The sequence below is a fragment of the Balaenoptera physalus genome, assembly GCF_965194825.1.
Source record: "Balaenoptera physalus genome assembly, chromosome: 7".
Taxonomy (NCBI): Eukaryota; Metazoa; Chordata; class Mammalia; order Artiodactyla; family Balaenopteridae; genus Balaenoptera; species Balaenoptera physalus.
In genome coordinates this window covers 50,449,144-50,476,493 of record NC_138886.1, presented here as the reverse complement: position 1 = coordinate 50,476,493, position 27,350 = coordinate 50,449,144, and the positions used below count along the sequence as shown (strand labels likewise).

Sequence of the window (27,350 nt, the reverse complement as noted above, 5' to 3'; positions counted from 1 at the left end):
CAACTAAATGAGTTATATTTTTCAAAAGGTAATACTCAAAAGTCATCCCTTCCTAATTACTTCACTATATACCTACTGTTATTTGCCCTTGAGGTTGTTTATGTACACTGGATCTGTATCATGGGAATGCTAGGTAGTCTTCTATGGTGCCTTCCATTCCAGCTCCTCATTCAGCGACATCACATTGGTATACTGAAGCAGAAGTATTTATTCCACAGCAATTGTCAAGCGCTCTAAGTCAGGGCTAGATTTATTGTTTTGTTAATCATCTCTTTTTAAACCTTCAAAGAGTGTCATATCTATAGCCATTGCATTGTCAATAGCATAAAAAATTGAGGAAGTAATTTTCCATTATTTGAAAACTATTTTTCCACTCATCAGAAAAGTAGCTCATATCATTGACAAATGAGTGAAGTTCTGACACGTGTCTTTATTTTATTTTTGTCTTATTAATGTAAAGGAAAATACCAACCAACATCATGTTAGAACTACACAGTCATCTATTGCAATCATAAGTTGGCTGTGGATGCAGCAGTTCTACCAAAATCAACAAAAGCATTCAATGATAATCAATTGGTTATATGGAATTGACAGTAAAGACTATTGCATGTTTTATTATTTTTTGTATATTGTGTGCTACACATTCTTTGCCAGTAAAATTTATAATAAACATATATACACACAGACATTTTTTCCCAAAATTCTAGTTGTTAAACACTTCCCAGTACACCACTCCTTATATGCCACTGAAGTCCATAAAATGTCTATTATAATTATCTTCAGTGATAATATTAATAAGCAGCTAGAATGTATTCAACACAAGCGCCAGACTTTATAAGAGTTACCTCACTGAATCCTCACAAATGCTGTTATATTGCTAGAGACAAAGGGACAATGAGGAGGTAAATTCAGGCACCTCCAGCTTTATTGGAGAACAGGACGTTCCAAGGGCAAGAAGCATGGGAGACACTTGCATATAAATTACTCACGTCAGCCTTGTGATAAACAAGGAAAGTTATCATATGGATAAAGAACAATCTCAGAGAGATGGAGTAACTGCCTAAGTGGCAGCCAAGTAACACTGGTTAGAAGGGGAAACCACGAGGGGAGAAGCAAAGCTTTCAGGGGCCTCTTCCTAAATCAGCTCACATGTCATATAACTACGTCATCTAAGGAAATGCTGTGGAGGCCTCTAAATGGTAAATACTTTGAGAACATTTTTATTAATAGCCATTGAGAAATTTCACATTAATAGGATATAGACATGCATATGAAAGATAGGCATTATCCAAAATTAATAGCTTAAATCAAACTCCAAAAATGGATAATTTAGACTTCTCCAGAGTAGGTAGAATACATGGGAAAGGGTGTAATTTCTGTGACAACTTTTAAACATTAATATTTGTATTTACAGATTGCTAAGCACATTTACACATATCAAAGAGTCAGGTATGTGAACAGTGTAAAATAATGGGTAGCCTTTTTTATGGTGTTTTACAAAGTGCCTAATCATTTATTAGATGACTTATGTGTTTTTTCTGGAAGGTAGGATTTCTTGAGCGTGACACCTGGTAAATGGCTACATATCTGACCCCAGTAAAGTCCATGGTATTCAGAGCTCCTGAACACCAGCCAGGTCCAGCCTACAGAGCTGGACGCCAACCCTTCCAGGCTCTCTCAACACCAGCTGCAGAGCAGAGCCAGCGTTGAACCTCGAAGGCATGGGCAAGGCCTGTCAGCAGTGACCAACATCTTCCTCATGCTTTGCCAGGCTCCCCAGGATGGGCCATTCTGGTCCTTAGTCATTCATAGACGCATACCACACCATGTCTGGACTGCATGTCCCACTGCCTTACCATTCTGTTAAGCCAGTATTTCTTTTTTCTTTTTCTTTTTTTAGATTTTAGTGTTTATTTATGACAACCTGATACATTCATTTGAATGCCTATGACCATTTCTCTAAAATACTAGTTTCCCAAAAATTACATAGGAAATAATACATATGCAATTCATCAAAGTTTTATCATGCTGAATATATTTGGAACTTATTATATTTCCTGTTCTTATTTTGCATAGGTTATTACAAACTGTTCTCCTCCAGAACTCTTATTTTTACAGTATATATTTTTAATAAAAATGGCATATGTTTAAGGTGTACAACATGAGGAGTTGCTATGCATAGTGAAATGGTTACTGTAGTCAAGCTGATTAATATATCCATCTCCTCACATAGTTACTTTTTTTTTTTTTTGAGACTAGGAATTGGTTTTATTTACTCAAAGTTAGCTTGTTTCTTCACTAGATTATGGACTCTTAAAGGTAGAGACTATGTTTTGTGTCTGTTTTAGTTGGTTTGGTTTGATTTTGTTTGTTTTTAAGATCTACTCTCTCTGCAACTTTCAGACATACAATACAGTATTGTTTACTACAGTCACCGTGCTGTCCATTCCATCCCCAGGACTTATTTTATCTTATAACTGGAAGTTTGTGTGTGTGTGTGTGTGTGTGTGTGTGTGTGTGTGGTGAGAGCACCTGAAATCTCCTCATGTAAATGAGATCATGCAGTATTTTTCTTCCTGTGTATATAAGGCAGTATTTCTTAAACTACAGGTTCTAGAACCACCTGCTTCAGAAACAGCAAGTTGGTAAAAATTCAGCTTCCTGAGCCTGTGAATTCTAGTGCATGGTTGTATGAGAACCACTACTGAAGCTAATGGGGTGTCCTGACTTTTGATTCTAAAGCACCTAGTTTTATTCCTTAACTTAAAAGAAGGGTTTTGGTGTATAAAAGGACCACTGCGAGAGATAATTAAAGCTGAGCCATGATTTGGAAGCCAGAACAAGTCCCAGTTCTTCTCAGAGATGCCAATACTCTATACCTCCCCACCCATCTCAGCCAGCCACCTCCCATCCTTTGCAAACTAGGGCTCTGTTCGATTTCTCTCTCCTTAAACTGCTTATGTTCCTAATGACTCCAGACAGGGTGTTGACCTGTCCAGCAGAGACCAGTAGTTTCTGTGACATTTTCCGATTATTCAAGTCAGAGCTTATAATTAGTTTGGCATTGGCCCGGCCACATGTGAGAAACCTTCATGTCATTATGCACCTCTTTGAAGCTAGCAGGCCCACTAAAAATCAATTCTGCTAATGGTTTTCTGATAGCCCTGAACAGTGATAATTACAGTGTACATCTGTGTGAGCAAAGCTGCCTTGTAATCTGTTCTCGTATTATTTTTTTCCAGCAGCTTCTGCAGACTTGATAGTAATTTGGATTTTGAGTAAATGATGCCACTTACGTGCTGAGGTGGTCATTTCCACCCTGAGCATGTTTAGCACGTTGACATGAGGAGGACCTGAATGGAGTCCGAAAGCTAAGGCACAAACACTATCTAAATATTCCTGGTAGGCTCAACAAATGTTTGGGAGATTTTACTGGAGTGCCTTACTTTTTAATAACAGGAAATGTAGTGTTTAGCAAAGAAAAGGAATAGTACTTTATTCAGGTACCTAAATTATAAATTTCCTGAAGGTTAAGTTTACTGGTGTTATGGGCTAAGGAAAGGAAGGGAAAGTTAGTGAGCCAGCCCGCTGGCCAAGGCAGGGTTTTCCTTTAAGCATTTGTACCACGTGTACTAGTTTGCTAGGGTGGCCATAACAAAGTACCACACACCGGGTGGCTTGTCTCGCTGTTCAGGACGCCGGGAGTCTGAGACGTTGACAGTGCTGCTTCCTTCTGAGGACGGTGGGGATGAATCTGCCTCATGCTTGTCACCTGGCTTCTGGTGATTTCCTGGCAGTCTTTGGCATTCCTTGGCTTACAGAGGCATCACCTGGTCTCTGCCTTTATCGTTACATGGCATTCTCCCTGGGTGCATGTCTGTGTTCAAATATCCCCTTTTCATAACAACACCAGTCATACTGCAGTAGGGCCCACCCTACTCCAGTGTGACCTCATCTTAACTAATTACATCTGCAATGACCCTATTCCCAAATAAGGTCACATTCTGGGGTACTGAGGGCTAAGTTGTCAACATACAACTTTTAGGGGGATACAGTTTAACCTATAGCACCGTCTCTCTGAATAAGGATTTCTTTTTTCTGGAATCTTTTTCCCCAGTCGTGCTAGGAAGCAAGTGTAAAGAGATTGCAGAGTTTCTGACTACAAACCACCATCCGTGGGAGTCATGTCATTGAGGTACAGTGTAGGGGGTAAGGGTGCTGTGGTTCGGAATTATTTGTTCAGTTTATCTTAAACCCTTATTGGTTCCATTGGCTTACACAGCACGGGCATTTCCATTTCAGCATACTGTATTCCTTATAGGCTGCTCTGACCTCAGACTTGGTTTTCTGGGGAAGTTGAAAGAGGGCCAACTAGGCTAAGGATCAAAGCTTTTGAAAGCTGGAAGGACCTCTCCAAGTTCAAAGCCCTGATTTTTACAAAGGAGGAAACCAGGGCTCAGGGCAGTTAAATGGCTTACCCAAATACAGCACACACCACACTTAGTGCCAAGTTAGTACCAGAAGTCAGCTACCCTGCCTCTTGTTCTAGCTTATTCTTCCACATACCATGGGTCCCCTGTGATTTAAAAGGTCCCAACTCCTGTTGCCTTTGTGGTGCTTTTCTCTAGCTAGAGTACTGTTTTCAGTGCATGCCACTTATCTGAGGGTGTTTGCATTTTTATATTTGATGATGATGATATATATATAGTCATTTTCCTCTTTTTAACATTTATCATCTCACCAACTTTTTTGAAAGCTCCTTAAGCCAGTGACTCAGCCATGTGAGAACTGTTTACCAACTTATTTTTCACTTTTAGCACAGTACCTGGATGAAGTAGGCACTCAGTATACATTTGAATGGATGACATAGTTTTGTGAGTAGAAAAGCAGATACTGTTTTTTGATGCAGACAGTTCACTGTTGAAATATAATTTGTGTATAGTAAAATGCACAAATTTTAAGTGTATAGTTTCATAAATTTTGACAAAAATGTGTACACTCCAGTAACCATCACCCAGATCAAGATAAAGAATATTCCCATCATACCAGAAGTTCCCTTCTGTCCCTTCCTAGTCATGACCCCCCAAGGTCAAGGAGACATCCCCCTTTGTTTTCTTCTGGAAGCTTGATAGTTTTAGCTTTCACATTTTGTCTATGATCCATCTCAAATTAATTTTTGTGTATGGGGGTATCAAAGTTCCTCTTGCTGTTCTTTAATATCTATTCCTGCCTGTCTTAAGTCAGATAATCAAGACTTATTTATAGTAATAGATTTGTCATTTGGAAACAGATTTATATATGTCCTTTTTTCTTTTATATAATTGAACCATTGTTGCTGGGGATATCTTAGGAACACAGCAAAGGGTGAATTTTTTGCAGTGGTTGGACACTTGAGGGAATATGTGTGGCATTGCTCCAGAGTCAGGCCTGGGTTCAAATCCAGTGCCACCATTTATTAACTGTGGTTAGACACATTAGCCTTAAAACTCACATGTACAAAATAAATAGGAAGAGACCCTACCTAACAGGGCGATCTTTTTTTTTTTAATTTTTATTGGAGTATAGTTGATTTACAGTGTCGTGTTAGTTTCAGGTGTACAGCAAAGTGAATCAGTTATACATACACATATAGCCACTCTTCTTTTTTTTTAGATTCTTTTCCCATATAGACCATTACAGAGTACTGAGTAGAGTTCCCTGTGCTGTACAGTAGGTTCTTATTAGTTATCTATTTTATATATAGTACTGTGTATATGTCAATCCCAGTCTCCCAATGTATCCCTACCCCAGCCTTATCCCCCTGGTAACCATAAGTTTGTTTTCTACATCCAAGACTCTACTTCTGTTTTGTAAATAAGTTTATTTGTACCTTTTTTTTTTTTTAGATTCCACATATAAGTGATATCATGTGGCATTTGTCTTTCTCTGTCTGCCTTACCTCACTCAGTATGACAATCCATCCTTGTTGCTGCAAATGGCATTATTTTGTTCTTTTTTATGGCTAATATTCCATTGTATATATGTACCACATCTTCTTTATCCATTCCTCTGTTGATGGACATTTAGGTTGCTTCCATGTCCTGGCTATTGTAAATAGTGATGCAATGAAAAACTGGGGTGCATGTATCTTTTCAAAGTACGGTTTTCTCCAGGTATACGCTCAGGACTGGGATTGCTGGGTCATTTGGTAGTAGTTCTAGTTTTAGTTTATTAAGGAACCTCATACTGTTCTCCATAGTGGCTGTACCAATTTACATTCCCACCAACAGTGTAGAAGGGTTCCCTTTTCTCTACACCCTCTCCAGCATTTATTGTTTGTAGATTTTCTGATGATGGCCATAATGACCGGTGTAAGGTGATACCTCTTTGTAGTTTTGATTTGCATTTCTCTAATGATTAGTGATGTTGAGCATCTTTTCATGTGCTTTTTTGGCCATCCTATCAGGGGGATCTTTGATGATTAAATGAAATAATGTCTGTAATGCAGTCATCACAGTATAAACATCACCGTCAATGAGGACTGCTAGCTTTATTTTTTTTAAAATATCTTTATTGGAGTATAATTGCTTTACAATGGTGTGTTAGTTTCTGCTTTATAACAAAGTGAATCAGCTAGACATATACATATATCCCCATATCTCCTCCCTCTTGCGTCTCCCTCCCACCCTCCCTATCCCACCCCTCTAGGTGGTCACAAAGCACCGAGCTGATCTCCCTGTGCTATGCGGCTGCTTCCCACTAGTTATCTGTTTTACATTTGGTAGTGTATATATGTCCATGCCACTCTCTCACTTCGTCCCAAATGTGTGTGGGAGGATGTTGAAAAGAAAAATAAATCTCCTAGAGATATATGGTGGAAAAGTTCCCTGAACTTGGATGGGGGTTCCTTTTTGAAAGCATTCTCCCTCCAGCCACCACCCACACACGTACACACGTTTTCCTCAAAGGGAGGGCCCTGACCTCCTTCCTCTGCTTGCTTCTGAAGCTGCTGGTGGCAGGAGCTCAGTTGCTGCCGGCTCTCTCAGCAGCTGTGGCTTCCGGTCCCCAAAACTAATAGACCTGGCAGCACACTGTTTGCTTCTCTCTCTGCCTGCCAGTTCAAAGTGCTACTCTTCGTGCTCTGTCTACAGCAGTCTTCGTGCCTCAGGTGTCACTTACGCAGGGAGAGACGAGGGTTAAACCCAAGTGTTAGACCCATAAGGCAGCCATTGCTCAGTTCCAGAGAGAGAGCCTGCCGCTCTGCTTGCCTTCGTTAGAAACAGGCAGCCTCCTTGTCTAAAAACAGCCAATAGTGGGAAAGCGTGGAAGTGGCTGAAAAGGAGAGAAGACAGAAAGAAAGCATCAGATCCTTCTGAAAGCCTCCTGTCTGGCAGGGTAGGTTAGGAAGGTGGGTGGTAAAGCATTCTGGGTGCAGTGACCATGGCCAAGGTCTTCCCAGTTCTCTGGGTCCATACTTGGCGGGAGGGGCGGGGGTAGGAGGGGGGGGTCTTGCAGATGTGCCCGTACACTCAACCAGGGAGCTTGGCATGAAGGAGATGCTCATCCTGGCACAGGCATGAGACTTACTGCCGGCCAACACTATCCCAGCTGCAAATAGGCGCCCCAGTGCCAGGGCTTCAGAACTGCAGACCCTCGAGCAGCCTGCAACCCCAAGCCACCCCAGCCAGAGGTGAGCTATTCCAAGAGGGGCACGTGGCCTTGGCTTGATCATCACATCAGAAGTGCCTGAGTCATGCTGGGGTGGACCTGCCCATATGCAGAGTGTGTCTCTAGGACTGAACAAGTATTTGCAGCCTTTAAGTGAGACTAGGCTATACTTGTCGGTTTTCTCTGCAAGGAGAGCTTTCCCGTCCGCATTTGTTATCACCAGTCAATGTTCCGGTAGCTAAACTTAGACTAGCAGAAAAAGAATTCTTTCCAAAGTGTTATGATAAATCTGTCTATGCCAGCAGACCTCCTCAAACAAACACCCCCTCCCCCCACCCCCAGGAAACAAGCAGAGTCCCGGACGTAGAAGTCATAGTGATACTCCCGGTAGTTTGTACAGAAGAGCATTACCCTCTGTCTGCCTTTCTTTCGCTTGCATGTTCTGACTTGGTCCTCTTGATGGCCCTGGGAGGTGGGCTGGATGGGGACTGCCATTCTCACTTTCAGCGGAGGAACCAGGACCTCAGGGTCATGACTTGCCCAGCGTTGTAACTAATAATCGGAGAAGCAGGGCTTGTACTCAGGCCTCCACACTTAGTCCAGCGGCTCCCTAGGTTTTACCCCCATGGCATTCAGTCCATTTCTAAAGGGCAAAAACCTCCAACCATGAAGCAGACTAAAACGTGGTAGGAATTTGAGCAAAAGTTTAAAAAAAAAAAAAAAAAAAACAGAGATTCCAGTTAACCTTGATGGTGGGAACATTTTTCTTTGCATGGCCCAGCAATCGTGATTTTGAATCCAGAGAGGGAAATGTAACCCTAACACACTGTTGGCCAGGCATTAACAACATTTACATAGTCATAATAATATAAACTCTATGTATTGATTTCCTAATTTTAGAATCAATCCATGGACAAAGCAGGAAAAATTGGCTATAGCTACAAGATAAGAATAAAGGAATATAAGTATGAATAGCCAAGACAAAGTAAAGATTTTTAAAGATCTTTTTAAGGTGTATCTATCTAATACAAAATGAGAGAGGAAAGCAGGGACAAAGATTAAATAATATGGGAAATTAAAGATATATGGTTTGTGGTTGATGGACTAGAAAAGGTTATTAGGTATATGATTTACAGTTACACAATAAATAAAATATAAATAGCAAATGTTGGGAGGAAGTACGAAGTAGGGGTAGGCAAACATCCTTTATATTGAATCAATAGATGCTGCCTTGGGTTGAGAATATATTTTATTCCCTGATTCATCAAAAGATATGAAGGGAACCACCAGAAGGGCTAAAAAGAGAAATGGTGAAAGGTGCCGCCTTTGGGGAGATGACTGGGGTGCAGGTGGGAGCAGGAGGTTGTTTATTTCATCAAAAGTCATCTGTATTGTATGATATATTATGATATTACTTTGACAAAAAAGAAATTAAGGCAGTGAGAGGATGACTTTCAAAAGACAGAAACTGTGCTTTTAAAAGACAAAAACCATATGTTCTCTGAGCAAATGCCCTCACGAGAATTAGCTATAAAACACTCATTAGGTCTGCAAACAGAAATCAGAGTGTTCCAGGCTGTAAAATTACTGATGTCTGTTTTCAGCAGTCCAGCCAGGCTAATGCTCTCCAATGAAGCCAAACTAATGTTGCTGGTAACAGAAAGGAGCATTTTTGTAAATGACAGAGAAGCCTGCGTGGCATCAGAGAACCATTAATGTCAGCTCCCGGAGGGAGCTAGGAGGACATAAAATTCCCCCTCCTTGTACTACTCTTACCTGTGACAAGTTTGTGATGTGTGCAGAGACCAGAGCACAGAGCAGCTGAAGAATATTGGCAGTTCCTCTGCTTTTACAAGGGAGGAACAGAACTAGATAGTTTAACGGTTTCCTGAGCGCCTTGTTGCAAATTAGGTGCAATTAGCCCTCAGACAGTCTCAATTGAGGGAACTGTGGCAAAACTTGATGGTGCAGAACCCAGGCAGCCAGCCAGACTTTTAAACCCATTCACGTAAAATTGCTTCTAGACATGAATCTTCCCAAGCTGCAAGGCTGAGGAACGGCAGGCCCTCTGACTGGATCGCTGGGTTTTGAAGGCATTCTACCCAAGAGAGATTCTCTCACTTATAAGTGACCCCTAAAACGGAATCTGGAAAACTCTCAGCCAGCGAAATTAGAAATTGATTCCAAATAGGCTTGTGCCCAGGAAATCAACAGTGAGTAAGAAAACAGGGCAATAGCAAGAATATTTCCCAATGTCAGAACAGAAGAGAAATGAACATGAAATTGATCAGTGACATAAACATTTAAGTGAAAATCCCTTTTTTAAAAAAATTTATTTATTTTTGGCTGCGTTGGGTCTTTGTTGCTGTGCGTGGGCTTTATCTAGTTGCGGCGAGCGGGGGCTACTCTTCGTTGAGGTGTGTGGGCTTCTCATTGTGGTGGCTTCTCGTTGCGGAGCACGGGCTCTAGGCACGTGGGCTTCAGTAGTTGTGGCACATGGGCTCAGTAGTTGTGGCTCACGGGCTGTAGAGCACAGGCTCAGTAGTTGTGGCCCACAGGCTTAGTTGCTCCATGGCATGTGGGATCTTCCCGGACCAGAGATTGAACCCATGTCCCCTGCATTGGCAGGCGGATTCTTAACCACTGCGCCACCAGGGAAGTCCCGAAAATCTCTTTTAGAACATATCTTACCTTTCTACTTGGGACATCTTCAAAGAAGGAGGAATTTGCTGTCGGCGAGGGATGCATTTATTTAGGTTGGATGGTTTATTCTTACATTACCTCCCTATTCTTTTAATAATTGCTCTTCATTAATTTTTTAAGTAGCAATGACATACACATACACATTCAAAATATAGTATAAAGGTTCTTAAAGCCCAGATAATACTTTATGTCCTTATGTGAAGCATTTTCATGTATAACCTTTACTAACCTCTTTGCTAAAAATAACATAACGGAATGTTAAAATGAAATATTTTTACTATCAGTTTCACCAGAGACCCAGAACAAAAGCAAGGTGTGAGACTGAAGGACATGCAAAGGAAGTGGTCAAAAACCGTTAGCTGACCACCACCTCCAGTCCCTAAAAGACGTTAGAGAAGCCAAGAAGAGTTGGCAGTTCGAGTGTGATCTTTGGAGAGAGCTGTCAGGGAGTGTGGGTGCCTGTCCCAGCCCAGGGAAAGGGGCTTCAGTGGGGCTTCGGAGAGCTTGCTAGTGTGTCCCATGGAGTATAGGAGACCTGGGTGTGTCCCCTAGTGTCTGACTCATGCCTGAGACCCCGAAAACTCCAATGGCAGAGCCCAGAAAGTGTGCTGCTTGGAAATGGTCTATGCCACTCACTCACTTCTCTTCCTTCTGTGCTTTATTTTTCTCCTTCGTGCTTTTGACCAACATAATATGTATTTTAAGAATTTTTCTCATTATCTGTTCTCCTCAATGCTATGTAAGTTCCATGAGGCAGAGATCTCTGTTTATTTTAATCTCTGCTGCATCCTGGCACCTAGAATACAATGTGCAGCAATGGCTGTTTGTGTTGTACGTTCGTTATCACTCATCACTCCAACAACCCTGCATGTTTGGTATTATTATTCTCATTTTACATGCGGGAAACTGGAGTTCAGAGGGGTTAAGAAACTCATCCAGTATCACACACACAGCTAAGAGGAAGAGCCAGAATTCAAAGCCAGTCATCTGATTCCAAAGTTCATGCTCTGCCTGTAATGCCTTATCCGCTCAGGTATCCGTTTCCCTAAAGTGTATTCTCATTCTTTCTTGGGCAGTAGGTAGGACCTAATCTAAGATTTTTAAGGAAGTAAAATGGCAGTTCTGTACTCTGATCTCACTCAGTACATACTGAATAATGAAGATAACAAATATTTTTAAAAGATTAATCAATTGGTTATATAGCTTTTGCTATTTAATGTCAGATTATTCTGAGTGCATTTAATGGGACTTATAAATGCCTATTTATATAGAGCTATATATTTATATGTCATTTTGTTTTAAGTATTAAAACATTGGAAGCTTAAATAGCTTTGTTGTTCTTGTGAACTATTAGATATTCATTATTTTTAATAATGAATATTAATTGTTTTTAACTGTGGTAAAATACACGTAACTTAAAATTTACCATCTTAACCATTTTTAAGTGTACAGTTCAACAGTGTTAAGTACATTCACATTGTTGTGCAACCAATCTCCAGAACCTTTTCATCTTGCAAAACTGAAACTCTACACCCATTAAACAACTCCCCATTTCCCCCCTCCCCTCAGCCCCTGGCAACCACCCTTCTACTTTCTTACCTCTATGAATTTGACTTACTTACATGAGGAAGTAAGTGGAATGATACCACCTATAGGCTACTGTGAAAAATGCTGCTGTGAATATGGGTATATTAGTTTTAGGGTTACCATAACAAAGTACCACAGACTGAGTGGCTTGAACAACAGAAATGTATTTTCTCACAGCTCTGGAGGCTAGAGGTCTGAGATCACTCTGTCAGCAAGGTCGGTTTACTCTGAGGCCTCTCTCCTTGACTTGTAGACGGCCGTCTTCTCCCACTATCTTCACATGGTCTTTTCTCTGTTTGTCTGTGTCCTAATCTCCTCCCCTTCTTATAAGGACACCAGTCATATTGGATTAGAGCCACCCCAGTGATCTCACTTAACCTTAATCACCTCTTTAAAGAGCCTATGTCCAAATACAGACACATTCTGAAGTACTGGGGGTTAAGAGTTCAAGATATAAATGGAGGGTTGGGGGAGGCACACAATCCAGCCCATAAAACTGGGGGAACAAATATCTGAGACCCTGTTTTCCGTTCTTTGGGATATATACCCAGAAATGAGATTGCTGGCTCATATGGTAACTTTTTGAGAAAGATAGATATGTGGCTTATAAAGCATATTTTACCTACTGACTTTTCCTCAAACCTTTCTGGCCATCATAACTCTTCTCAAACAAAAGATCTCCACAGCTCACATCAAGCATCAAATCCTGCATTTGTTTTTGCTGGTTTATATGATGATTTTCAAGCTCCTAGGTACATTGGCCTCAGCTCCCTCAATTTCTGCAGTGGCAAATTTCTAAAATTTCATCACAGATGACCATAGAAAACGTGTTTAATTGGGAAACAAAGTTTATATCCTAGCTCTATTCAACTGCAGTGTGACCTTGGGCAAGTTACTGTGCCTCCCCGGGCCTTAGTCCCCTCATCAGTGAAGTAGGGATGTTGGGCTGACATATACACAGAGGGGCCAGGCAGAGGTGATGCAAATGGGTAGAAGAGGCCAGGTGTGACGCCGAAGAGAGCAGTGGGGACCCTGGGGAACCAGAAAGGACATGCCGCAACCTCACCGCTACTCAGAAATGTGGGCTCAGAGTTGCCTGCTCTTCTCGTTTCTCATAAGAAGCTGTGGAAAACTGGGTTTGGTAGGAATTTCCTGTTTCTTAATTTAGCAATCATTCAAATTAAAAAAAATCTCCTTGGGCCCAAAACACACTTCTCCCAGCCAGACTGGGTCTGTGGGCCAGCAATTTGCATCTTCTAGGCAAAGCATCCTCCAGGATAAAGGTCCCCTTACCTCTGCTCATACTTCAGCAGCACTGGCCCTGTGACACTGCAGATGGTCCCCAGGCTTCCCCAGCCTGCACGCAGCATCTCTCCACCTCAGGCCTTGAAATCGCAGAGCCCAACTCTCTCATGTCAGGTCAACTAGAATTTTTTTCTCTATTAGGAAAATGAAGATGTTTTCTGAATGACCAGCAAATAAATCGGGGGTTTAACAGATAATTTAACAGATAATTCTAAAATGTATGTAACCTAAAAATATCTATTCCATCAAATTTCTGATATTTCTAATACTATGTACTGAGAGATCAAGTTTAGAATCATGACCCTTGGTGGGAATATACATTGGTGCAGCCACTATGGAGAGCAGTTGGTGGGAATCTAAGTTGGTGCAGCCACTATGGAGAGCAGTATGGAGGTTCTTTAAAAAGCTAAAAATAGTTATGTGGTACATATGATTCAGCAGTCCCTCTCCTGGGCATATATCCAGAAAAGACAAAAACTCAATTTGAAAAGATGCATGCAACACAATGTTCATAGCAGCACTATTTACAATAGCCAGGACATGGAAGCAACCACTGACAGATGAATGGATAAAAAAGATGTGTGTATTATGTATGTATGTATACACACACACAATGCAATATTACTGAGCCATAAAAAGAATGAAATAATGCTATTTGCAGCAATATGGATGGACCTAGAGATTATCATACTAAATGAAGTAAGTCAGACAAAGACAAATATCATATGATATCGCTTATATGTGGAATCTAAAATATGACAGAAGTGAACTTATCTACCAAACAGAAACAGACTCATAGACATAGAGAACAGACTTGTGGTTGCCAAAGGGGAGTGGGGAGGGAGAGGGATGGACTGGGAGTTTGGGGTTGGTAGATGCAAACTATTACATTTAGAATGGATAAACAACAAGGTCCTAATATATAGCACAGGGAACTATATTCAATATCCTGTGATAAACCATAATGGAAAAGAATATAAAAAAGAATGTGTATATGTGTATAACTGAGTCACTTCGCTGTACAGCAGAGATTGGTACAACATTGTAAAACAACTATTCTTCAATATAAAAAAAGAATCATGACCCTTAGGTACCTTATGAAACTTTTTTAAAACTTTATTAAGACATATTTCACATACTACAAAATTCACCCATTTAAAGTATACGGTTTTGTGGGTTTAGTATATTCACAAAGTTGTGTAACTGTTACCAGAATCTAAATTTAGAATGTTTTCAATGCTTTAAAAAGAAACCCCACACCCAATAGTAGTCAATCCCTATTGCCCCCTCACCCCTGCCCCTGGCAACCACTAACCTCCTTCTGTCTCATAGATTTGCCTCTTCTGTACCTTTCACCTAAATGGAATCATACAACATGTGGTCCTTTATGACCAGCTTCTTTCACTTACCATGTTTTCACAATCCACACATGTTGTTGCGTATATCAGTACTTTGTTATTTTTTATTGCAAAATAATATTCCATTGTATGAATTGTTTATCCATTCATCAGTTGGTGGACATTTGGATTATTTCCACATGTTGGCTATTATGAGTAATGCTGCTGTGAACATTCATGTTCAAGTTTTTGTGTAGGCATATATTTTCATTTTCCTTACATATATACCAAGGAGTGGAGTTGTTGGGTCATATGGTTTTGAAGATACACCAAACTGTTTTCCAAAGTAGCTGCATCATTTTATGTGCCCATCAGCAACGTAAGAGGGCTCTCACTTCTCCACATCCACCCCAACACATTATCATCTGTCTTTTTTATTATAGCCGGCCTAGTGGGTGTGAAGTGGTATCTCATTGTGGTTTTGATTTGCATCCCCCTAATGACTAATGATGTTGAGCATCTTTCCATGGGTTTATTGGCCATTTGTATATCTTTTTTGGAGAAATGTCTATTCAGATCCTTTGCCCATTTTTAATTGGGTTATTTGCCTTTTTGTTTTTTTTACTGCAAGTGTTCTTTATATAATCTGGATATAAGTTCCTATGAGCCTCATTTTTGTCCCCCCAATTTAAGGATGCTCAGGATATTCTGCTTACTAAGATAGGAATTATTCGAATACATGTGAGAAACAGTGTAAATAACAGGAGGTTTGTTTTTTTTTTTAAATATGCTTGTTTGATTTTATCAAATTTGGTCATATGCTACTGAGGAAATCTGGTATTTTTTTCTGTAATCATATTACATCTTAGCTAAAAGAATCGATAAATGTACCTATTAAACCCCAAAGAATACTCTAATTTTTTTTTCTATTTTAATTTAGTCTTAACCATGCTAGTGGCTCACTCATCGTTTCCAAAAATAAAACAAATATTAGATTGAAAAATACTTGCAAAATGGATTTACTCCTAGGGAGGTGAACTCTGGATCACAAAAGGACAAGAAAAAGAGAAGGATTACTTTTTGCTGTATTTTATACTACATGTGGTGCTATTAAAAAATTAAATTTAAAAAGAAAAAGCTCTTCTAGAATATTCTTGGTTATACCCTTAATCTTAGGATGGAAATAATTAAAAATCATAAGGAAAAACTCAGACAAAAAGAGGTAAACTTAGATTTGAACCTCATCAAATAAATTATATGTTTACAAAATAACCCAGAAGACATTAGAGATTTTTTTAATTGTATAAAATGTGAACCATACATATTTTCCGACCACTTTGTTTCTTGCTTTGATGTTTAAGTAGATAAAGCATTCATCTGTCTCATAAGGCTTAACCAGGCAGGACTGTTCTCTACACACGGGATTAGTGAGTGGCATCTTAGCAGTTAAAAGGCAAAAGCCAATTAAAGCCCATCACTGCATCCTTGCTCTTGATCCAGAAAATAACCTGAGCAATGTTCATTACCACACAGTGCCTCTCCAAACAGCATCCCTTGAAACCTGATGGTTTATTTAACCCAAGAAATCTGTGAAGGTTTACAATATAAAGTCATCAGCTCGATGGAAAAAGGCCACATTCACTCTGCTCTTTAAAATCAATCAAAACAGACTCTGTTTCCCACATTGTATAACCCATCTTGGATTTTTGAAAAGCAAGAGGACTTTTTATCTGTGTCCAGAGCTTAAAGAGAAAATATGTCAAGCCAAGGTGAAGTGGCTTTCATCTCTGAATTTCCACATTCTCAAATATCACCAAATGGAAGACCTATGGGAGATCCCCCCTTCTCTTTCCTCTTACTACTAGTCTGGATTCTTACAATTTTGCATTATATGTTATATAAACGAACCTGATTTAATAAGATCCGTACAATTCTTTTGACAATTTTTTTTAGTATTGAAAACCTCAGAATTTCTGTTTCATGTATCTTCAGTTACTAGGTAAATATGTACAGAAGTAGAGGTATGTGTAGTCCCCAGACTAGGGGAGGACGATAGTCCTCAATAGTCGCCTGTCCAGCTGGGAAGCTCAGACAGAAGCTCAGAGGATGACTTAGATGGAGAGTTTTCAATGGGGTGAGCTCAGAGCTCAGCCCCAAGGGGCGGCAGCCCTGGTTATGGGGAGGTGAGCGAGGAGGCCAGTCTTCTACACTCGGGCTCTCAGCCCTAGTGCCCGCTGCCAGGTTTGTCCCACGTGGCCGACCGCCAGCCCCCTAGCCCACCTCTTCTAATATCAACATCACACTCTTCCACCATTGCTTGTAGATATGTTGTTCCTGCAAAACCATCACGTGGAAATTTTCACAGATTAAAAACATAAATAATTTTTATTTCAGTGGGGGAAAGATTGTACCTTCCTTCAATCCTTCCTTCAATCCTACAAGCCCAGGAGGTTGGGCTTTCACCAGCCCCCCATGCTCCTTTGAGGACCATGGATGTAATTGAACCTTTCATGCCAAAAAGAAAAAGGAAAAAACAATAGAAAGAAAGCATCACTGCTAATGAGGCATAAGGTTATCTTCTATAAACTAGCAGAGCATCAGTACTGTTGAGAGAAGAATTTAAACAGTGAGAAGTAACTATTCAGAGTCAGAGATGACTGGTGGGCCTCTAAATTCCCAGCAGTCCACCCTCACAAGGCGTGGAGCCCACAGATCACCTCGCAGAAGTGTGAAGTGTCTCACGCGCTGAAGTAGACAGGGAAAAGGCACTGTCAGTAAAGCCAAATCCTTTAAACTCAAGTGAGCATCTCTCTAGGTATAACCATATTTCCTTCAAATGCCCTAAATTTGTTTTCTTGCCCCAAAGCTTTCCCACCTCAGTCACCACTTTGGAGAAGTCCTTGGATTTTGTTCTGAAGGCCACATGCTCATCATTCTTCTTTATTTTTCCAGTAAAGGGTTACCTTCCAGTTCAACCTTTACCTTGGAAGAGGGGACCATCTACTTGGCTTCTGAGCCAAATGCTCTGGAAATGCAGGATGACGATGCCTCCGTGCTCGATGTCTATTTAGTAAGTAATTTCTGGTTTCTTCCCCTTCCCCTCCTGGTTTCCAGATGGGCCTGGGCCATGGCTCACACAAGAACAAGTTCTGTAAGATCAGACATGCTTGGGTTTTAAAGGAAATAATAGCACCCCGTCACTTCTACAAATGGTGTGTCTTTTCACAAGCCGTGTCGTCCCACAGTTCCTGTAGAACAGCGCACAGAAGAGTATCTAGCATAAAATCCTAAATCACTGTGTGTGATGAGAAAAAATCCCCTACTGTTAAAGCCAAGTGGGGCGCCTCAGTGTCACTGCCCACGGAGTAATGTCTTCTTTGACTCCACTTGTGTGTGAATCTTCTTCGCCTTGGGCTTACTCCCTTGATAAATTGGTAGCCTAAGAGGCACAGAACCAGGTTATGAGAAGAACCTGAATTCAGTGTCAAATGATCTTGACTCACCCCCTCCCTCAGTTGTCACCAGCTGTGTGATCTGGGCAGAAACTTCTCGTTACCGAATTAAGTCATATGGACTGTGCCCAGGCCCTAGCTTGGCTAAGGCCCTCTGCCTCAGCTGGGAAACGTTCTTTTTCCATTCGGGTTCGTGTAGCCAAATAATGAAGCTGAGATCAATGCAGCACAAGCTTTATTCAATGGCCAAAAACTGGAGAAGCGAGAACTTACTTCACAGATCAACTTCTCACCCACGTGGTGAAAAGGATTTCATTTTAAAGAGTAAAGACAAAAGAGAGGAGGAGAGAGGCTAATGATGGGGAGGCATGTGCATTAGTCCACCTGGGAAGGCGCAGGGCTTTTCGAGGGAGTGGGGTGCCACTGTCTTTTTATCCTTTTTTGGTCCTTCATTTCCGGTCGTGGCCACCAGTAGGTGTATCGTTTAGTTCGCTAATGTAGTAAAATCAGTGTATAGTGAGACTCAGGGTCTGTCGGAGGTCAGATTTGTCGCCATCTTGGTCCCTGCTGGTTCCATCTGATTTTTTTGTCTGTCTCTCCCTGTAACTTCCTTTCTTATCTCCAGACCCTGTGACTTAAAGATTTATGTTAACTCCTGCTAAAGGTGGGGGTCAGCGGGTTTTGAGCGAGGACCTGGCGCAGCTCTGGCCACACTCTGTGTCCTTATTGGCCAAAGGAGGGAACTAACACCTGCCCTCCCTACCTCACAAGGCTGCTTGGAGGATCACGAGTGATCACGTACGGGAACACCCTTTAGTGCGCCTCAAGTTGTCTGTGGAGGCTTAACTGAATTGTTAGGTGAGGCCTAGAAAGATACCCCGATGGTCTGCACTGCAAAAGAGGAGACTGAGTATCTTCCTTACAAAGTACATCTCACGCTCGTTCTCCACGCCCTTTCCACCTGCACAAAGTCTCGTGAAACGGGGAGGTGCTGATTCAGAGTTTTCTACTTTTGAAAGCTTTGCCGAGCCTGAGCCAGCACTCTCCATCACTCTCCATGTGCAGGCTCGACCTTGGGCATCCGCACCACTCGGTGTGTGTCTACAGCAGCACATCTCCACGCCCCCATCCTCTGCTTCCCCGTATCCCCTAGCCTCGCACTGTATCTCCTCAAGGGTACTCTGCAGGACAGCAGTCCCAAATTGCTACTCCTCAGCCCAAAGCCTTCCAGCGTCTTCCCACCTCTCTCCCAGAGCGACATCCAAAGTCCTTAAGGCCCTATGCCTGTCTGGTCTCCCCCGCCTCTCTAACCTCCGGCCTTACTCTGTCCTCCTTGCAAACGCTGTTCCGGTCACACTGGCCTCCTGGGCATTCCTCCCACAGACCAAGCACATGTCTGCCTCAGGACCTGACTGCTTCCATCTGGACACTTTTTCTCGGCTGTCCCATGCTTGCTTCCCCCCCTCCCTCCAGGTCTCAGCCCAAACGTCTCTTTCTCGGATGAGCTTTCCTTGACCCCCTGTACTAAAGAGCAACCTCCTCCCGCCAACCATTGTGAGAGGATTTTTTTTTTTTTAATACCCTAAATATCCCAGTTGTGGCACACAATCTGCTTGCACTGAACAATACTCCTCCCCACGCTGCCTTCACTTTTTAAAAAAAGTAAGTTATACTGCAAAATCCTTGCAGAAGAGTTGGCTCCCCTCCACAAGCAAGAAGATAGGGAACTAACTAGGAAAAAATATACAGTATTTTAAAATTTTTCATCCGGAAGTAGAAATCAGGCAAGCTGAAAGACCAGGTGAAATCTCATCTTCCTGAGCTGAGGGTTCATGCCACTTGCGTGTATCTTTACAAAAACTAGATTTGCACCAGCCGGGGGCCTGTGATACTCCTGAGTGGAATGTAGAATCACAAGGTAGTTAAATGGCATTGCCGCCGCCAGTTCCTTATCTTTTACCCCTTATTCCTTTGGTAGAAAAGTTATCTTATTCATTGTTTTGATTGTTCCTCCTTGGTACTACCAGTTTTATTTCTAAGACTGTTGCTATTTATTTGGTTTTATTAGTGTCTAACTAACTTTATTGGGTTTTTAAATGTCTTTATTTGAAATTGAAAAGAAAAGCAAAATGCTTCCTCAGAAGCCATAGGGAAAAGCCGCAGCATTTAATTGTTGCTTGTATTGAGAGCATTTGAGGACCAATTAGAAATATCATGGGCCTTTAGAACTGAAAGAGATAGTGGTGGTGGTTAGCTGGCTGGTGTGGTCAGCTGACCAGTCTTCCTAGCACAGCGTTTGTTGTGATTCAGAAGCATTGGAGGACAGGAAAGGAGAGGGAAGTCGGGCTGTAGGAGGGTAACAAGACAGTAGAAACTTTTCTCACCAAGCTTGGAGAAAAACTGATCTAGTTTCATCTTATCTTATAGCTAACAACAATAAGCTGTGAAATATTTTGGAGCATTTTCTTTATTTTACTGACGTATAGTTGATTTACAATATTGTGTTAATTTCTGCTGTACAGAAAAGTGATTCAGTTATACATATATAGATTCTTTTTTATATTCTTTACCATTATGGTTTATCATAGGATATTGAATATAGTTCTCTGTGCTATACAGTAGGACCTTGTTGGTTATACATTCTCTATATAATAGTTTGCATCTGCTAATCCCAAGCTCCCAACCCATGCCTACCCCACCCCCCTTCCCCCTTGGCAACCACAAGTCTGTTTTCTATGTCTGAGTCTGTTTCTGTTTGGTAGATAAGTTCATTTGTGTCATATTTTAGGTTCCACATATGAGTGATATCACATGGTATTTGTCTTTGTCTGACTTACTTTGCTCAGTATGATTATCTCTAGGTCCATCCATGTTGCTGCAAATGGCATTATTTCATTCTTTTTTATGGCTGAGTGATATTCCATTGTATATATATACCACATCTTCTTTATCCATTCCTCTGTCAATGGACGCTTAGGTTGTTTCTGTGTCTTGGCTATTGTGAATAGTGTTGCTATGGACATAGAGGTGCGTGTATCTTTTTGAATTAGAGTTTTGTCCAGATATATGCCCAGGAGTGGGATTGCTGGATCTTATGGCAACTCTATTTTTAGTTTTTTAAGGAACCTCCATACTGTTCTCCATAGTGGCTGTCTCAATTTACATTCCCACCAATGGTGTAGGAGGGGTCCCTTTTCTTAGAGCATTTTCTATATGCCTAGCACTGTCCTAAATACTTTACATATAGTAACTCATTTAATCTTCACAACAGCCCTATGCAGGGGCAGACGTGGTTACTATCTCCATTTTACAGATAAGCAAATCAAGGCACATGGAGATTATGCTATTGTCCCCCAATTTTGCAGCCAGTAAGCAATAAAAGCTGGGATTCAAACCAGTGGAGATGCTCAGAGCCACACTCTTAATTGCTGAGCTATGCTACCTGGATTAGGAATTATGCTGCCTTAGATCTTTTTTGACCCACCTCCTAGAGTAATGAAAATAAAAACAAAAAGAAACAAATGGGGCCTAATGAAACTTAAAAGCTTTTGCACAGCAAAGGAAACTATAAACAAGATGAAAAGACAACCCTCAGAATGGGAGAAAATATTTGCAAACGAATCAATGGACAAAGGATTACTCTCCAAAATATATAAACAGCTCATGCAGCTCAATATTAAAAAAACAAACAACCCAATTAAAAATCGGGCAGAAGACCTAAATAGACATTTCTCCAAAGAAGATTTACACATGGCCAAGAGGCACATGCAAAGCTGCTCAACATCACTAATTATTAGAGACATGCAAATCAAAACTACAATGAGGTATCACCTCACACTGGTCAGAATGGGCATCATAAGGAAATCTACAAACAACAGATGCTGGAGAGGTTGTGGAGAAAAGGCAACCCTCTTGCACTGTCGGTGGGAATGTAAATTGATACAACCACTAAGGAGAACAGTATGGAGGTTCCTTAAAAAACTAAAAATAGAATTACCATATGACCCAGCAATCCCACTACTGGGCATATACCCAGAGAAAACCATAATTCAAAAAGACACGTGCACCCCAGTGTTCAGTGCAGCACTATTTACAATAGCCAGGTCATGGAAGCAACCTAAATGCCCATTGACAGACAAATGGATAAAGAAGTTGTGGTACATATATACAATGGACTATTACTCAGCCATAAGAAGGAATGAAATTGGTCATTTGTAGAGACATAGATGGACCTAGAGACTGTCATACAGAGTGAAGTAAGTCAGAAAAACAAATATCATTTATTAACACATATATGTGGCATCTAGAAAAATGGTACAGATGAACTGGCTTGCAAGGCACAAATAGAGACACAGATGTAGAGAACAAACGTATGGACACCAAGGGGGGAAAGTGGCAGGGGGGGTGGGGGGTGGGATGAATTTGGAGATTGGGATTGACGTATATACACTAATATGTATAAAATAGGTATGTATAAATAAGAACCTGCTCTATAAAAAATAAATTTTAAAAAAAGAGATGTAAAAAATAGTTCATGCATCAAAGAAAAAAGGAATTATGCTGCCTTTGCATATGCATATTAGACCCAGAGGAGATAAACAAGCTGCCCAAGATCAGATATCAAGGTGATATGGCAAGAAAAACATAGAGGAAAAAGGACACAGAGACAAATTTGGGTTAATAAACATTGATTTTTTAAAAATTTCAATACAGAATATGAAAGTTTAAGAATGGTATAAGGGAACAGTTGGGTGTTGTTGGAAGAGCACGGGATTTTGTTTTTTTATTGAAGTATAGTTGACTTACAATATATTATTTTAGCTTCAGGTAATTTGATACTTTTATAGATTATACTCCATATATATTGATAGTTATAAATATTGGCTATATTCTCTGTGTTGTACATTACATACATCCTTGTAACTTGTGTATTTTATATCTAGTAGTGTGTACCTCTAAATTCCCTTCACCTATCTTGCCCCTCCCGCCACCCCTCTCCCCTCTGGAACCAACAATTTGTTCTCTGTATTTATGAGTCTGTTTTTGTTTTGTTTTATTCATTCCCTTATTTTTTCCGATTCCACATACAAGTGAAAACATATAGTATTTGTCTTTCTCTGTCTGATTTATGTCAATAAGCATAATACCCTCCAGGTCAGTCCATGTTGTTGAAAATTGCAAAATCCTCATTCTTTTTTATGGCTGAGTAATATTCCATTTTGTGTGTGTGTGTGTGTGTGTGTGTGTGTGTGTGTCACATCTTCTTTATCCATTCATCTATTGATGGGCATTTAGGTTGCTTCCATAACTTGGCTATTGAAAATGATGCTGTAATGAACATAGGGGTGTGTATATCTTTTTGAATTAGTGTCTTCATTTTTTTCTGGATATATACCCAGGAGTGGAATTGCTGAATCATAATGTAATTCTATTTTTAATTTTTTGAGGAATCTCCATACTGTTTGTTTTCCATAGTGGCTGTACCAATTTACATTTCCACCAACAGTGTACTAGGGTTCCCTTTTCTCCACATCCTCGTAGCACTCATTATTTGTTGTCTTTTTGATAATAGCCATTCTGACAGGTGTGAGGTGATATCTCATTGTGGTTTTGATTTGCATTTTAGTGATGTTGAGCATCTTTTCATGTGCCTGTTGGCCATCTGTATGTCTTCTTTGGAAAAATGTTTATTCAGGTCCTCTGCCTGTTTTTTAATCAGGTTGTTTATATATATATATAATGTTGAGTTATATGAGTTCTTTATATATTTTTGGATATTGACCCATTATCAGACATATCATTTGCAAATATCTTCTCCCATTCAGTAGGTTGCCTTTTTGTAGCATAGGATTTTGAACAATAATTATAATGGCCAGTATGAGTACTTAGCATATGCAGGCACTATCCCAGTGCTCTTCTTACACTAGCTCTTTCATGAAGGTATGTGTTATATTTGTCTCCATTCATGCAGATAAGGAACCTGAGGCTTAACTGATCAGCTCTCAGAGCTAGTAAATGGCAGAGCCAAAATTCAAATCCAGCTCCTACCTACACCCCCTATCACTGTAGTGTTAACCATGAAGCACCGTATCACTGTAGCTGTTACTGATGGATGTGTCCGTCTCCTTGGAATCATGCTCCACATGAAGGTGAGAGATGGATCCAAACAAGGAGTGAGAGTAGTTTTTATAAAATTCCACTTTCATCTTGGTTTCCTTTCTATTTTTTCCAGTTTTAGTGCCACAGTTCTTAAAGCTTTTAGTCTCTGAATCCCTTTAACATTCTAAAAATTGAGGATCCCAAATAGCTTTTGTGTATGTGGGTTATATCTATCAATATTTTATATTTTTAAAATGAGAAAATTTTTAAATATTCATTCATTTAAAATAATAAGTATTAAAATGTTAAATAAGTTTTTATGAAAATAACTTTTCCAGGACAAAAATAAGCTTAGTGAGAAGAGTGGCATTATTTTACTTTTTGGAGTCCCTATTGTCTGAAGAAGCTGGATTCTCATATCTGCTTCTACCTACATTGGTCTGGCATGATCTGGCACACGACTGTATTCAACTGGGCACCCGTGAGAGGGAATGAGAATGAAAGGGCCAATAACATCTTAGTATTAATAGGAAAATAGTTTGACCTCATGGATCCCCAGAAATGGTCCCCCACACCATTGTTCTAGTACTTTAACTTAGTCCCTTCAACTCTTGCAGAATCAAATAAGACAAGAATTAATTAGAAATAGGCACCAGGATACTATGCTTATCTCTGCCTCTCATTAATCACTGACCTTGAATTAATCAACCTTTTTGGTCCTCAGTTTTCTCATCTATGAAATGGATCATTAAGTCACCTCTTAAGACCCCTTCTAGGTCTGACTGGCCATGACTTATTCTAAATTACAAGGAGTTGTAGAAATAAGGTTTTTCCCAGAAGAGCTATAGCGGTTTCTTCAAATTTCACTGTTTCATCACATATTCTACCATCAACCGTCACAGTATTTAAACTTAATTTTTGTGGCAATGCATCTAGAAAGTTCTGCACCATTAACTTGTAATTCCAGGGTGTGTTTTCATGCTGGAGATTTTCATTTAGCATGCTCTTCCAATCTTAAAGGATACAGCTCATTGCCTTCCCTTCAATGTTTTCATTTGCCTCCACACTGTGAAAGAGTGGATGGCAAAGAAAGGCATCAGAAGGGAAAACCAATCTTGCCTACACCTTTGTCTCTCCTTCCTCTTGACCTGATTAGAATCCTCTTAATCGTAGCCATCCTTACTGAAAGGGCAGTTGAAGGCTTCTGTGGTGACATTATATTGGGTGTTATAACCAAACATAGATGTCTCTTGTAATGTTTCTTCTTCTTTAAGAATTGGTAATTGGAACTAATCCCCTAGTGCTACTGTTTGCATACTAATGGACGATACTGTTTATATCACTTTAAAATATGATTTAAACTCAAATGATTTATGCACACCAGATAACATATGAAATTTCCTTTTTAAAGATCCACCCACATTATGTACATTATGTGCATGTAAATTAGGCCAGCTATCCTGCTTTTTCTGATAATTTGACATGAAATTAAAAGGATAGCTTACCTTAAAAGGCTGCTAATTGTTCCAGCACCCTTATTGAAGCGTTTGGTTCAGGTTCCATGTTCCTAGTTATTGCTTGGAAAAGGCCATTCACCTTCACGCTGTAGTTTCAGGCTATCTGATTCATTTTCAAATATTCAAATCATCATGTTTTTGAAGATGATTTTATCCAATGACCAAGGAGGTGTTTCCATTGAGTTTTGAGTTGATGACACAGATTAGGGTATTTAAAAGAATACAACAGAGATAAGCAGGCTCTTGATCTTAAATGGGCAATCATGCCATCTTCATAATAGGGCCAGATTCCACTTTTTGAATAGTCCGCTATTCTAAGGCACTGATTACGACAGCTTATTATTTCAGTTCCTCAGGCGGCTCCTTTACCTGATGTAGAATGCAATTTGGTGTTAATGGAAAGAGGAACAACCAACAAAGGCAATGCAGCTGAAAAATGTCATGGGTGAGGGTGTCCTTTTTTTTTATGACTAGCTGAGAATGGATGGGTAAGTGGGAGATAATGGAATTGCTTTTTAAAATAATATAGAAGTTTGAAAGAGGGCTGCCACAAAACAACAATTTTCTCGCTTCTGTTATTTAGTCCTGACGTTATGCCCTTTTCTTTTTACCCTTTCCATATTAACAGCCTCTCAATAATATGTCCTTTCATCCAGATGTGTGTTTCTGCAAGGTGGCTGAAGTACAAAAATAGCTGTGGGCAAAGAAACAGTTGAGCCATTTTTTTAGCCGTGCCAGTATTGGAGATTAGTGCTCTGATGTGCAGCTGTTGGACAGCTTGGTTGGTTATTTAATGTGTCTTTAGGGTGGTTAACAATACTCTTTCATCATGGGATGAAGGGTGGCAGAGAAGTGAAAATGATTGTGAATTAACAGCTTATATCAGACTATTATATATGAAAAAAGCCTGAGAAAAAGAAGAAAAACAAACACTTTAAATTAGGTCACGGGGGTCCTAGGAAATTCAGTGGAACTTTTTGGCAAGAGAAACTGCCTTTCTGGACTTGACTCTGCCGGCATTGACGTTAATGACTTGTATGTGAAGTATAGGGTCTCTTGAATCACTCCTTGCATGAGCCAGCATTGGCTGCTGCAAAAGATGTTTATTTGAAACAGTGGCAATTCTATCACTTCTCAGCAGAGAGCTACCGTCCCCACCAACCAAAGATGCTGCTCGACTTTTTGGCAGATTTTAGTGAGACCAAAACAGGAAGAGAAGCAGCAAAGGCTGCCTTGGGCTTGTAAGGCATTTCACCAGAATGCCATTTTCTTTCACCATATGACCACATCGTTGAGAAATGAAGAGATTTCAGAAAGAACAAAATAGGGCCCTTTTTTATCTCCAGGAAGGCTTGACCCTCTTAAGTCACTGACCAAATAATATTTCTAAGACACGTGTAAAAGCTGAAAGAATGGATCCAACTGCCTGCATCCCATGGCACCTAGAGGGATTCCTGTCCTGAAACAACAGCGACGCCAGCTTCAAATTAATGAGGCAACCCGCTGGGCCGGATTAGGAGGTCACTGTAGGATTTTTTTTTTTTTTTTAACAGTGTTAAACTGCTGTTTAAGGATTAGCTTAGGGAATTGGAGTTATAAACGTATACTGGCTTTTCAGTTATATTAGGCCCACAGTTAACAATTAAATGACAGCATACAGGGCTCTGGTAGATTTTTTTCTGTTTAGCTTTACAGTGAATCCT

At 40.3% G+C, this 27,350-nt stretch overlaps 1 protein-coding gene and 1 long non-coding RNA gene across 10 annotated transcripts in view; one reads left to right on the top strand and one right to left on the bottom strand.

The window, feature by feature from the left end:
* The window catches only part of PIP5K1B (phosphatidylinositol-4-phosphate 5-kinase type 1 beta), a 330,783-nt gene that overhangs the window by 284,299 nt on the left and 19,134 nt on the right, over window positions 1-27,350 (top strand). For all 6 annotated transcript variants that reach the window (XM_082471008.1, XM_082471013.1, XM_082471012.1 and 3 more), the window contains one exon: window positions 17,532-17,649. In XM_082471008.1, coding sequence (XP_082327134.1) covers window positions 17,532-17,649 — 118 coding nt within the window. The remainder of the gene's footprint in view (window positions 1-17,531; window positions 17,650-27,350) is intronic.
* LOC309664984 overlaps window positions 5,238-27,350 on the bottom strand; it is a 152,702-nt gene continuing 130,589 nt past the window's right edge. Inside the window, exons 3-5 of one of the 4 annotated variants that reach the window (XR_014266115.1) lie at window positions 17,562-17,728; window positions 13,231-13,376; window positions 5,238-8,199 (exon numbers count right to left, since the gene is read on the bottom strand). This is a non-coding gene — a long non-coding RNA (uncharacterized lncRNA). Of the gene's footprint in view, window positions 8,200-9,963; window positions 10,264-13,230; window positions 13,377-17,561; window positions 17,729-27,350 lie in introns of those variants that run through there. The other 3 variants (XR_014266116.1, XR_014266117.1, XR_014266118.1) reach the window with 3 other exon arrangements.